Source organism: Mytilus californianus, unplaced genomic scaffold (assembly GCF_021869535.1).
Source record: "Mytilus californianus isolate M0D057914Y unplaced genomic scaffold, xbMytCali1.0.p SCAF_20, whole genome shotgun sequence".
NCBI lineage: Eukaryota > Metazoa > Mollusca > Bivalvia > Mytilida > Mytilidae > Mytilus > Mytilus californianus.
This window is the reverse complement of record NW_026262669.1, coordinates 1656769-1672139: the sequence shown is the minus strand read 5'-3', so window position 1 is coordinate 1672139 and position 15371 is coordinate 1656769. Positions and strand designations below refer to the sequence as shown.

The 15371-nt window shown below is 33.0% G+C and overlaps 1 protein-coding gene across 2 annotated transcripts in view; it reads right to left on the bottom strand.

Annotated features, from left to right (window-relative positions):
* LOC127731685 (mothers against decapentaplegic homolog 3-like) overlaps positions 1 to 13796 on the bottom strand; it is a 72726-nt gene extending 58930 nt beyond the window's left edge. For both annotated transcript variants that reach the window (XM_052240466.1, XM_052240467.1), the window contains exon 1: positions 13476 to 13796. In XM_052240466.1, the coding sequence (XP_052096426.1) occupies positions 13476 to 13681 (206 nt within the window). In that variant the 5' untranslated portion in view covers positions 13682 to 13796. The remainder of the gene's footprint in view (positions 1 to 13475) is intronic.
* Positions 13797 to 15371: the final 1575 nt, after the last annotated feature.

Below are 15371 nucleotides of genomic sequence, written 5' to 3'. Positions count from 1 at the left end.
TGGATTGTGGAGTGAATATAGATTTTGGAGAAATAAACTAAACAAATAATAGAGAATTATAAAAACATGATAAAAGACTCTAATGACTCAAAATCTTTATGGAAATGCCTTCATAGCCTGAACCCTAAGGTAAAAAAAATCCCCACATGAGTTAGCTACAGATGAGACCAATACAACAACAAATAATAATAAAATGCTCTGCTGGGGCGCAGCTTGATACGACCGCAGAGGTCGAACCCTGAACAGTTGGGGCAAGTATGGACACAACATTCAATCTTGATACAGCACTGAATTTGGATTGTAATTAAATATTTGACACAGCATAGGTTTCTCACACAGAATGAAAGTAGTCTAAGAACTTAAAATTTTTTAATTTACCTATTCAAACCATATCATTATTATTTGCTTTTATATATAAATCAGAAATAACCAATTTAAAATGGAAAATTTTAAAGAAAAAAAAGGAAAAAAAAATCCCCCCCCGCAAATTTTTTGAAACCCCCTTATGATTCATCACCCCCAAACTCAATCCCAGCCTTCCCTTTGTGGTATGGTACCTTGCAGTACAATTTCAGAGAGATCCATACACTTGAACACAAATTATTGTCTGGAAACTAGAAAAATGCTTGGGTTTTTTGCACCTTTTTGGCCCCAAATTCCTAAAAGTTTAGGGCAATTACCCCCAAACTCAAACCAAGCTTTCCCTTTGTGATATGGAACCTTGCAGTACAATGTCATAAAGATCCATACACTTACACACAAGTTATTGTCATGAAACTAGAAAAATGCTTGTTTTTTGCCCCCTAATTCCTAAAATTTGGAGGCAATTACCCCCAAAATCAATCCCAGCATTCAAACCCTCAATCAGCATCATTTAACAGTAATATCTAAAAATGGAAATTACATAATAAAGGTATTAAAATAGAAAATGACATCATAGTCATGGCTAAAAATAAACAAAATCCTTAATCAGCAACATTTTACAGTAATATCTAAAAATAAAATTCCTTTGTAACCATAAAAGCCCATTTAAATACATCATGACAGATATTAAAATAGAAAATGACATCATAGTCATGGCTAAACATAGCAAAAACCTTAATCAGCATCATTTAACAGTAATATCTAAAAATAAAAATTTCTTTGCAACCATAAAAGTAAAATAGAAAATGACATCATAATCATAGCTAAAAATAAACAAAATTTTTTTTTATTACCAAATTTTAAATGGAGTTTATTAAACTAAAACAATAAATTTGCAACCATAAAACCCCATTTAAACACATCATAAAAGTATTAAATAATTCAACTACATCATAAGGCTATAAAAATAGAAATTGACTTCATAGTCAAGGCTAAAGGTAAACAAAAAACCTTCATCAGCAAAATTTTATATTGGCAAATTTCCAATGAAGTTTATTATACTAAAATTGTTGGCAAATTTCAAATGCATTTATTAACAATAAAGTTATTGGCAAATTTCCAATTTACATAATTTAAAAGCAGTGTAAGTGAGATATTTAAATGAGTTTGAATTACCAACCTTACACTGCTTTTAAATAATGTTTTGTACTTATTTGTCTATTAACCTGGAAACCCTTATTTTTTCACCTTTTTTTCCCTTATTATTTAAAGGTTTGAGCCATAACCCTACCCCAAAGCCAATTCTTAAATTCCAATGTAACCTAAATTTACAATATACATAACTTCAATTTAAGTTTTTGATAAAATCAAACCACATCATTATTATTTGCTTTTATATCTAAATCAGAAATAATTAACCAACTTTAAGTGGAAAATTTTCACACATCACGCCCCCCCAAACTCAATCCCAGCCTTCAGTTTGTGGTATGGTACCTTGCAGTACAATTTCACAGAGATCCAATTACTTAAACACAATTAATTGTTGGAAACTAAAAAAAAATGCTTATTTTTAACCCCTTTTTTAGCCCCTTATTCCTAAACATTTGAGCAATTATCCCCCAAACTCAATTCCAACTTTCTCTTTGTGATCAGAATTAACCAACTTAAAATGGAAAATTTTAAAGAAAAAAAAAAGGAAAAAAAATCCCCCCCCCAAAATTTTTTGACCCACTTCCCTTTGTGGTATGGTACCTTTAAGTACAATTTCAGAGAAATCCATACACTTGAACACAAGTTAATGTCTGGAAACTAAAAAAATGCTTATTTTTGCCCCCTTTTTTGGCCACTTATTAATAAATGTTTTGGGCAAACATTTTACAATAATATTTAAAACTGAAATTAATTTGTAACCTTAAAATTAAATAGAAAATGACATCATAGTCATAGCTAAAAATAAACAAACTATTGGTAAATTTCCAATGGAGTTTATTATATTAAAACAATAAATTTGCAACCATAAAAGCGCATTAAAATACATCATAAAAGTATTAAAAAAAATTTAACTACATCATAAGGCTATTAAAATAGAAAATGACATCATAGTCAGACTAAAGGTAAACAAAAAACCTTCATCAGCAAAATTTTATATTGGCAAATTTCCAATGAAGATTATACTAAAATAATTGGCAAATTTCCAATTTACATAATTCAAACATAGTGCAGGTGAGATATTTAAATGAGTTTGAATTACCAACCTTACACTGCTTTTAAATAATGTTCTTTACTCAATTATTTGTCTATTAAAATGGAAACCCTAGTTTTTTAACCTTTTTTCCCCTTATTCCTTAAACGAAAAAAAATAATTACCCCTTTTTTGACCCCCCCCCCCCCTATGATTCATCACCCCCCCTTCCCCCCCCCAAACCAAGCTCAATAACAGCCTTGCCTTTGTGGTATGGTACCTTGTAATACAATTTTAGAGAGATCCATACACTTGAACACAAGTTATTGTCTAGAAACTAAAAAATGCTTATTTTTCACCCCTTTTTAGGCCCCTTATTACTAAACGTTTTGGGCAATTACCACAAAACTCAATTCCAGCTTTCCCTTTGCGAAATGGAACCTTGTAGTAAAATTTCAGAAAGATCCATACACTTACACACAAGTTATTGTCATGAAACTAGAAAAATGCTTGTTTTTTGCCCCCTTTTGGCCCCTTATTCCTAAAATTTCGAGGAAATTAACCCCAAAATCAATCCCATCATCGACCCTTTGTGATATGGAATCTTGTAGTACAATGTCAAAGAGATCCATACAATAACACACAAGTTATGTCTGGAAGTTACAAAAATGCTTATTTTCGGCCCCTTTTTGGCCCCTAATTATTTAACTGTTGGTACCATAACCCCCAAAATCAATCCCCACCTTCCTATTATGGTATTGAACCTTATGGTAAAATTTCATAGAGATCCATTCACTTAAACTTAAGTTAGAGTGCGAAAACCATTGTGTATTCGGACGACGACGCCAACGTCATACCAATATACGACCACAAAATTTTTTTGCGGTCGTATAAAAAATCTATAGCAGATACTTTTAATAACTTTTTTACTTTCTGTGCTGAAAAACTAAGAGAGCAAAGAGATATTACATCTGTTGACAAGGCAGATTTCAATAATCTTAGCACATTCATTAATAATCAATTAAAACAACAAAAACATGAGAAATTTACCATACCACCAATAAAGATAAATGAGCTATTTGATGAGTTAACCAAACTTGATGTAAATAAATCATCAGGAACTGATAATATTGGACCCAAAATCCTTAAAATAAGTGCACCATATATTGCCACTCCTCTCACATATATATTCAACAGAATGATAGATACTGGTATATATCCTTCATTACTGAAAAATGCTAAGGTAACACCAGTTTACAAAGATGGTGACAAGGTTTTAGCAACAAATTACAGACATATCTGTTCTTCCATCTCTATCAAAAGTATTAGAAAGGCATGTCTCAAATAACATGTACAAGTACTTGTCTAAATTTAAACTTTACATCCTACACAATCAGGTTTCAGGCCACATCATTCTTTCAAACTGCACTTATTGATATCATTGACAAATGGCTGCAAGAAATGAATGATGGTAATTTAAACTTAGCAATACTGTTGGACTTCAAATTTTCAGGTCATACCTAAGTAATAGAACACAGCAAGTAAACATTTGCAATGTTAATTCTGATAAAAAAGATGTGAAATTTGGTGTCCCCCAAGGATCTATACTAGGTCCTCTATTATTTGTCTTATTTATAAATGACCTTCCCCTTTGCATTAAAAATTGTAAAACAGACTTGTATGCTGATGATACTACTCTCCATAAATCCTGGAAAAACATAGAAAATTTACATGATGATGTACAAGAAGATTTATGCAGAGTTGAAGAATGGTGCAAAATTAATAATATGTTCATCAATACCAAAAAAACTAAATGTTTGGTTACTGGAACAAGTCAAAAGTTATATCAACTCAATCTTTTCAACCAAATTTACTAATAAATTCAGAAACACTACAAAATTCATCATGTGAAAAATTATTAGGTGTTAAAATTGACAGCACACTTTAAGCTGGACAAATCAAATTGATCAAATTTGTGCTAGCATTTCATCAAGAATATACCTTCTTTCTAAATTAAAGAAATTTTTAGATATTGATGCCAGGAAAGCATACTATAATGGGTATATTCTGCCGCTCATCGATTACTGCTGTATTGTTTGGGGAGAATGTAAAAATGAAGGGATGGTAAGAATATTAAAACTTCAAAAAAGAGCAGCAAGATTGATTCTTGATGCAGACCCTTTATCCCCATCAGCCCCCTTATTTAAAGACCTTGGATGGATGACAGTTGAAAACAGAATCAAATACCACAAATATTTACTGCTACATAAATGTATGCGGAAAGAAGCACCACAGTACCTACTTCAAAAGTTTCAACTTATATCTGTTAATAATCCTTATGCTTTAAGGAGTGTCACTCAAGGTAATTTGATAGTCCTTAAGCCAAAAACTGAACTGTTTAAAAAATCTTTTGCTTATTCTGGATCAGTTTTATGGAACGGACTACCATATGAAATGCGTAAAGTGCAAAACACTTTTTCTTTTAAACAAATTATAAAACAATACTTGAGACAGTCCCAATATTCAGTCTTGAAATGATTGCAACTACTACTCTTTTTTTTAGAATGTATGATTTTGATTTGTATATAATATCTATTCACTACATGCAATCTGTAACTGTTTTATATGTTCTAATTATGGTACATGTACATTGAACTATCATGACTATACGATTGTGTTAATATGTTGTATGTTTGCTTTTTTTCTTTTATTATTATTTTTTACATGTATATGAGGGCCTCAGGGAAGATTAGTAATTGTAACTAACTGTGTTTACCCTCTTTAAGTAAAGAATTTATTATTATTATTATTATTATTATTATTCATCCCTAGTGGCCAGTTTCTAGCCCTACTGGGAAGCCTCTAGCCCTATTGACCAGCCTCTAGGCTTACCTACTTTACTAAAACAGTTCCGTCATTTATCAATATGACTAGTGAAGCTAGATATTAATGTATGTAGACTTGTGAAGAGAATGATATCACTAGAATTATTATATAAGTAAAGTGATTATGTACAATACTTGAAATGCTTTATTGAGTAATAAATAACCATTGTGGTACCATCTCCTAAGAGTGAGACCAGATTATACAAATATATATCAATGTAACAATATTCTCTTTTTTAGTCATGGAGGGAATATATACATGTATATGCCTAAAAAGTATACAAAACAACAACAATATTATATATTAATATCCAACTATGTTAACCACGCCACATTTTGTATGTGCCTGTCCCAAATCAGGAGCCTGTAATTCAGTGGTTGTCGTTTGTTGCTGTATATAATAATTGTTTTTAGTTCATTATTTTGTGCATAAATCAGTCCGTTAGTTTTCTCATTTGAATTATTTTATATTTGTCATTTCGAGGCCTTTTATAGCTGACTATGCGGTATGGGTTTTACTCATTGTTGAAGGCCATACGGTGATCTATAGTTGTTAATATCTGTGTCATTTGGACTCTTGTGGAGAGTTGTCTCAGTGGCAATCATACCACATCTTCTAATTTTTTATATATATGTAAGTGTTAACTGATATGTATCTGTGTGTTTATCTAATGTATATTGTGAAATGTTAGTAGCAATCCTGTCATTTTGGACTAGAAACCAATAAAATATCTGTTATCTTTATTTTGATCTTGATGACAACCACTGAATAGGACTGCTGACCAATAGGACTGCTGACCAATAGGACTGCTGACCAATAGGTATGATGTTTCACATCTACGTTTTACACTTAAACATTAAGTCTTAATTTGCAAGGGTTGTCAAAAAGTACTAAGTCACCTATATAATTTCAAACTTTAAATATTTAAAAAATTCAGTCGGTTTGACTATAATGTGATGAGTTAATCCATCACTAAACCATTAGACCAAGAAATTAACTAAACTTTACAAAATTCCAGGTGGTGGAGTTAAAAAAATAAAACCGAAAGTGGAAAAAAATAATTCTAGCTTTATATTATATAGGGGAGATAACTATTGAAATATCAATACATCATCAATAATTTACTTCTTCAAGGTTAGCCTACAGTATAAAACACATTGACAATAAAGTCTCATTCTTTAATATAACTTGATGATATGGTAGCCTGTTTAATTGGTAAAGGGATAATTGATATCTAATGCAATGTATAAATATATATTTTTTGAGAAATCATAGATCAATTACTATACAAGTATGGACCTTATGTTCTTTAATGGCAAATATATGAAAGTAGATATAAATATCAATCCTGTTTAGGGGGATTTGATCCTATCTTCTCCCTCCATATACACATAAAGACTTTTAGTTAGAGCAGGTACGCTTGCACTGTAAACTTACCTGCTTTTTACCTGATGAAATATTCTCCACTGTGACCTTGGTATTGGGGCCCCCTTTAAGGAGCACACACACCCAAAGATATACCTCAACAATCATATTAACATATCTTTCAATTGCAAACAATCTATACAATATGTTATTTTAAAGCTATATTAACTTAAATCTTTAAAGAATTTTATGTTTTTTCCACTTATCTAAAATGATGGCATTGTAATACCACTTAAATGTGAAATGCAGATTAAGCTATCCTGCGTGTGGCCCCATAACAAAGATGACCCAGACAGTTTGACCTACCTTTGAGAATGACCTTAATTTACCTCACACTACAGCAGGTGCCCTCCTGAACACAATGTATTATTGATTACTTTTTTTATCTCTATACAGAAGAGTTTTTGTGTATATATAATCAGTGACATACGTTTTATTTATGGCATAGTGTTATTTTTGTTTCGATCTTTATTTGGTATAAATAGATATACATTTGTAGCATGATAGTGACAAATTTTACAAATGTACTGTGTATAACCATTTAAAGACAGAAAAAAATTGCAATAGTTCTTGAATAATTTTGTATTTAATACTGAAATATAGAATTGATCTGTCATCTTTAGTAGGGGCCTTACCCTTGATTAAAGGATTGGACAGGAGACACTTGTCATATATTCAATGCATGAAACTAATAAATATATTGCTATGATGCTGTTAAATGTCAACTGGATTTCCTACATTTATCATGTTAACATAAGGCCAAATTCCTTAAAGACCCTCTCCTAATTTATTGTAAATTAATCTGTCATTTTGTCTCAACCATAAAATCTTGATACGCCCAATCAGATTAATTCCTTAACTGTATCTAATAATTAATAAAACAAATTATGCAATAATTATTGTGTTACTGAGATAGATTTGAACATTATTCATAAGGTGGGGACTTGACAGTGTTCGAGAGAAAACTTTCTTGATATTTGGTACCAAGCCTCATATTGGTGAGCTATAAAATATAACACATTTTCCAATTGGTCACTTATCTACTTCTGTTTGCTGCATACATGTATGTTCTTCTCATTAATGCATGTATAAGATCTGTTCAAAACTTTGATTTCTAGTGGATGAGGAAAATGATCAATGATGAACAAAATCTGCTACAAACTATTTGGAGGAAAAATGTAAACTAGTACACTCCCACTCAGTTGAAGCTAGGGTATAAAGAGAGGCTTCATGGAGCATGTATTTCCCCAACTAGTATACTCCCACTTATTTGAAGCTAGGGTATAAAGAGAGGCTTGGTGGAGCATGTATTTCCCCAACTGGTATACTCCTACTCAGTTGAAGCTGGGGTAAAAAAAGAGAGGCTTGGTGGAGCATGTATTCCCTCACTCAGTTGAAGCTAAGGTATAAAGAGAGGCTTGGTGGATCATGTATTTCCCCAACTGGTATACTCCCACTCAGTTGAAGCTGGGGTAAAAAAAGAGAGGCTTGGTGGAGCATGTATTCCCCCACTCAGTTGAAGCTAGGGAATAAAGAGAGGTTTGGTGGAGCATGTATTCCTCCACTCAGTTGAAGCTAGGGTATAAAGAGAGGCTTGGTGGAGCATGTATTTCCCCAACAGATATACTCCCACTCTGTTGAAGCTGGGATAAAAAAAGAGGCTTAGTAAAGCATGAATTTCCCCAACTGGTATACTCCCACTCAGTTGAAGCTGGGGTATAAAACGAGGCTTGATGGAGCATTTATTTACAAACTAGTATACTCCCACTCAGTTGAAGCTAGGGTATAAAGAGAGGCTTGGTGGAGTATGTATTTCCCCCAACTGGTATACTCCCACTCAGTTGAAGCTGGGGTATAAAAAGAGGCTTGGTGGAGCATGTATTTCCCCCAACTGGTATACTCCCACTCAGTTGATGCTGGGGTATAAAGAGAGGCTTGGTGGAGCATATAATTGCCCAACTGGTATAATCCTACTCAGTTGAAGCTGGGGTATAAAGAGAGGCTTGGTGGGGCATGTATTTCCCCAACTGGTATACTCCCACTCAGTTGAAGCTGGGGTATAAAAAGAGGCTTGGTGGAGCATGTATTTCCCCCAACTGGTATACTCCCACTCAGTTGAAGCTGGGGTATAAAGAGAAGCTTGGTACAGCATGTATTTCCCCAACTGGTCTACTCCCACTCAGTTGAAGCTAGGGTATAAAGAGAGGCTTGGTGGAGCATGTTTTCCCCAACTGGTATACTCATACTTTTTGGCATGGGGCTTCGGTAGTCAAAGGGGTATGAAACATACAGAATACCCCCTTTATATTTAAACTCACGGAGTAATCACATTCCCATATCATTCACATACAGCACTGTTAAAATACAATGTTATTCAAGTAGTTTAAGATACCACATCCCATTTTAGAACTACGAGAGGTCATTTTACAAAATGTAATCATCTCTGAAACTCATATATCTTTTATTCCCTGTGTCAAGGCTCTTTGAAGAGAGGAGATGAACCACAGCTGTTATGCAATAATAGGTTTGTTTCCTGTTAACAATGGTCAATAAAATTTAAAAGTACTTTCCAAAATCAATGCAAGACTCACTGATGAAGTATATTACATTGTATAAAAAAAAATCAAGAAACAATGGAAGGGAGACAACTGTGATTTTATAAAAAGTACATTTACCTTTATTAACAAAAAGGATATTTTTTAAGGAATGGAGACTTCCATTTGAACCCCTCAATTGTCAAAATAAGCTTACATACATTAAGAGGGTTCAAAAGGAAGTTGTCATTTTTCAAGAAAAATTTAACTCAATAGAAAATCTCAAACAGGTTCTACCCACGGTAAATAAATGACATTGTTGTTTCAGGGGAGACCATTTCAAAATTCAGCCAATCAGAATATAAGTTTTCTCAGCCAGTCAGAATATAGATTTTCTCAGCCACATGCAGGATTCAAACTCACAACCTCAGTGTTACATTGTAACAGGCTAATGAGACAGTAGTTGAACTTTACTTACCTGAAGACTCCCAATTTGAATCAAAGATTGTCTCTGGAGGTTCCAATGTTTTTTCTTCTCATTAAAATCATATGATTATTATTGCATACATATTTCCTGCCAAGTTTGACCAAATTTTTTTTTAGTTTGAATTTGGTTTATTAAGAGTCAAAGACTGCTTCTGGAGGTCACATTTTTCATCCAATCAAAACAAAATGCAGATCATTTATACATGTAGAACATAAGATGACCATACAAAGTTTGGTTAATATTTACTCATTAGTCTTAGAGACTATTAGGGTTGATAGCTTAACGCAAAATGAAAGATTTTAATAATTTAGTAGGGGGTCGAAGCTACATGTAGATACAATAGGTAAAATGAAACATCATTACTTAGTACTCCCAAGATATTCTCAACAAAATCATCCCCTTTAAAAAGTCTGAGTCGTCTGACAGTTTTTCTGCTTTTTGCCCTAATTGTAGATCTTGTTTTGCTAATAATTTTTGCTGTTTACAGTTTCTATCTGTCTGCTTAAGTTTTTTGCCCTAACACTAAAACTCCTTTAAGGAGTCAAGTTCGGCTATGTTGACCTTTTTATAGATCTTGTCTTGCTGTTAAAAGTATTTCTCTGTCTATTACCTTTTTTTCAAATAATGGACATAAACCCCAAAAAATAAGTAAAATATCATCATACAAGTTCTATATTACTATAAGGAGTCAACTGACAATTTCAGCCATTTGACTTATTTGTAAATCTAGTCTTGCTGATCATTTTTACCGTTCAAAGTTTCTCTCTAATTCTCTATATTAAAATTTTCAAATGCAAGCAAAAACCAAATAAATGTATGTTCTACAATGTTCTTTGTCACCATGTTGGTTGGCTGGCTGAATAATCGGACACTTATTTTTAACTTGATACCCCAAGGATGATTGTGTCCAATTTTGGTTCAATTTGGAACAGCCTTTTCAGAGATTTTCGTAAAAACAAAAAGTTAACAGACAGGCTTCCCACAGTCAGGTAAGTTGATAGGTGGAAAAAGCAAAATGCACTAGAGCTGTAGAGTATTATTAGACATGATTGATTGATAGATTGATTGTTGCTAACTTCACACCCAGTAGCAATTAGTACATGCATATTTAGGACTGAAACTACAAGTAATTAATACAATATGTAGGCTCTTCACGGTGGGTTGACAGGGATGAAGGGTAAGATATTGTAACTGCTACTGGAAAACAATGGTGTGCTGAATAGGGAAAAAAATTTGCCTTGCAATAGGCAACATATGAATCCCTAACTTGTGCCATGGTTGAAAGGTAAGGTCTTTAGCTACCACTATTTTTATGCACAATTAGAACCAATTGACTATAACTGCATAACAAATTTTAGAAACCATCTTGAATTATAATCCAAAGGGTCCACCAAATTAATGTTTAATGCCCTTAGGAAAATCATGCTAATGATTGCTAATTTCTTGTACAGGTACAAATGTAGACACACCCAACAGGAGAATACATAGATCAGACAATTATCTGCATTACTAATTTATTTAATTACTTTCCGGAAAATGCTAATGACACTTTAGATTACGAAATTAAACTTTATAATATTCAATTAGAAAAAAAAAACACTGAACAAGTTGAATATTTGCCTTTGATCCAATATTGACTTACGTAATAAGCATTCCCCTATTTTTTTAGGGAGTTCAAGATTAGACTCTTAATCATGTTTATCGTAAATTACAACACAATTTCATGCCAAATAACCTGTCATATACAACAATTATCAATCTAATTAAAGTAAATATACGAAAGTATTATATGCCACTTGAAAATCTAAGATATTTCGTAACGTAGTTCCTCATTTCTTTATAGTTTTTACAATTAATTTGATACATCTTGTTTATATTCTTTGTCTCAGAATAGAAGGATTCATGGTCTATTTTTATGGCATTTAATATTTTAGATCTTTAATATACTTCAATTTTTTGCAATTGCAGTCCTCAAATCTGTTTAGAAAAAATTGTACAAATTTTTTGTTGTTGATGCTGCAAACTGTTGATACTAATTTGTTTATTTGACTTGTCCTCTGATTTGAATTTGACATATCCATTATTGAGGAAAAACCACCACCATTTTTTAAGTCCTTACTTAACAACAAAATTAACTAGAGAGAAAATTTCTGAACCATTGGTTCACAATGTATTTAAGGTTAAAATAGAACTCTTGATCTGTCTACTCAACAGAGAAAGAACTAACGCCAGATTCTAACTTAATCACAGGTGTTGAGTAATCTCATGGTTGTCATTGTTGATTAAGAGAAACCAGGCTTGATGTTGGAATCAGAGGCAGATTTAGGGGGGCGGGGGGCCAAGGGGGCCCGGGCCCCCACTTTTCTGAGAAAAATTTGGTTGATTATATAGAGAATCATTGAAGCATGACCTAAGCGGGCCCCCTCTTAGGCAGTCAGTGGGCCCCCACTTAGGAAAATTTCTGGATCCGCCACTGGGAATTGTTACACAATTACAATGAATTAATGATAATACATATAGGTAATTCCATAATGAAATTAATATTAATATAACAAATAATATATTAGTATATTCACTATTCCAACAAAATCATGAAAATGGAGAAATGATTAATTTTGATTGTGACATGCAGTGTTTTGTCCTTTTGAAAGTTCCTCGATAGATTCAGGTACGGTGTATTGCTGTTTCAAATAGCTAAACTTATACAGCTTTTATCCCTTTTTTCCAGGTAACACGGTCACCTGCCTCATATAGACTTTATAGCTATTCGGGAATCTGTGACACTACATTGTAGTTGAACTATTGATGTTATACATGTACAACAATCACTTTTTCTTTGTGGCGTCAGACATTTTTTATTGTGACCTTAAAATTTTGCTGGAACCTTTGTGATGTCCAGTAATCAGGTAATGGCGGACAAATAGCAATAAGGTGTATTAAATTGTAACAGGATTGCTACAAGAACCAAAACCAAGTAGGCCAAACAAACGCCATAGAGTCATGCAACTGTGGAGCACCTGAAACACCTCATCACTTTCTCCTAGTGTCCTTGCTATGAGAACGAACAAGAAGATATGTTCCATGAAATATCCAGAGGTCAGGATCCGAAACCCTTGATTTAGCTACATTGTACCATATTAACCAGACTAGAAGGCAAGAACATCGAAGAGACGAAAGCCAAACTATGAACAGTGGCAAATTATATCGACAGAACTGGCAGATTTGATACTGCAGTTCTTCAATCCCAATCTTAACCAGCCCATACCCTTTAAAAGCACAGAGAGAAAATATGTTCAGCATCACGCAGGAAGAAGTGAATCTGCACATTTGAGACAATTTGTGCCCACAGCCACAGGCCTCTTGAAGATTGAGGATTGCTTCCTTTAAATAGTAAATACTTAGGCAGTTGTAAACGTTTGAGCTAGGGAAGTTGTTTAGATCAGTTTGAATACTACAGGAGATGGTGTGATTTTCTATTAAGAATCACCCTCTCTGGTTACAAAATTAAAGGCCAATTTGACCACCTACAGTACAGGTCTTCTTAGAGGTTTTTATATCAAAATTAAACAATACTGTTCAGGATGTTGAATTGATTTACCTTGGTATAGTTATACATTTTGTTGATTCGTCCTGCCTGGTGATTGCCTTTTCCAATTCATCAAGACCTCCCGTTTTCTTTAGTTTTTTCACCAAACTTTTGACGGCCTTTTCACTCCATTTGTCATCCCTTTCAGAACTGTCTCCTTTTTTCCACCCTAACAAACGCTTTACAATAGGGGGTGTAAAAGGAGACAGTGTTGTCATTTTCTGGGCCTGAAATTTGTAATTTCAATCTTGACTGAGGCTTTTAGACTATAAAATTGAGATTCATAACAAAATGACACTACGCTAAAATTGACCGGAAGTTTAGATTAATTGGAGCATGCGTAACACATTTTGCTATACATATTTCTCCTTTGACGGAGCACCGTCTTTTTGTCAATCAATGGAGAAAAGAGGATAGTTGGATAATAATAATAATATTTGTAATTAATTTACCGAATGTAAGTCATTCAATGATTACATGATACCAAAGAGACATTCAAAAGCCTTTATATACTTTTTCCCTGCAACCGTGAAATTATGGAATAACTCTCTCTTTCTATTTAAAAAACATATTTGTAAACAAAATAAGAAGGTTCCCACACATTATTATGTTGGAAATCGCATTGGACAAATTCTCCATGCACGCTTGCGAATGAACTCTAGTGCTTTAAACTCCGATTTATTTTTACGTAATTTAGTGGATTCGCCAAATTGTCGTTGTGGTGCTATAGAAACAAGCTCTCATTTTTTATTAACGTGTCCTTACTATACTAACATACGCCAAGTGCTACTGAATTCTCTTGCTGATTTTCCGCAGCGTATTGATGTAAATATTTTGCTTTTTGGGTCAGATTGTTTAACTGATGAAGAAAATTGTACTCGTTTTGTATTGGTACAAAAATACATATTGAAAAGTAAAAGATTCACACCATAATATGAAAGCATCATTTATATGTTTTCCTTGCATTTCATTTAGCTCATTTCAATCACTTGTTTTTTGTTTTTTGTTTTTGTTTTTGTTTTTCTCCCTTTTTTCTCAAACTATATAGTCAATCTTTTTTTGTATTTACTATTCTTAATATATTTCAATTGACAGAGCATGCTCCAAGTATTCATTATATTGTATGTCAACATTCTTTTGGAGACAGATTAAAATAAGCAATGTTGCTTGTTTCTGAATCCCATTGTTTATACTGTATTATATTATATAGCATGATTTGACTTATCGAATAAAATATTGTTTAAACCAAAAGCCTTTGACCAAAAAGGGTGAAGGTTTGGTACCATTAAAACGTTTAAACCCGCTGCATTTGTTTGCACCTGTCCTAAGTCAGGAATCTGATGTTCAGTAGTTGCCGTTTGTTGATGTGGTTCATAAGTGTTTCTCGTTTCTCGTTTTTTATATAGATTAGACCGTTGGTTTTCCCGTTTGAATGGTTTTACACTAGTAATTTTTTGGGGCCCTTTATAGCTTACTGTTCGGTGTGAGCCAAGGCTCCGTGTTGAAGACCGTACTGTGACCTATAATGGTTTACTTTTATAAATTTTGACTTGGATGGAGAGTTGTCTCATTGGCACTCATACCACATCTTCTTATATCTATATATGAAAAAAAAAACTACAGTCTACAATACACTACATACAAAACTTGCACTGGCTACAGTTACTCGCAAGAAAGTAACAACAAGGAATAGTTATTGTTACTTCCAAGACTAATTGCCGATTTGAATTTCCGGAGAGGGAGCCAATTCCATACGGAAATTGCAGGTAACAATAATATATTTTTTTATTGTTACCTGCAGTCATTGTTACCCGCAAAATATATCAAAAATGTTTGATTTCACGGCGAGCAATCTGTGAAATAAATTTTAAATTTATGATGTAAAAACATTAACATGATTAAACTTAC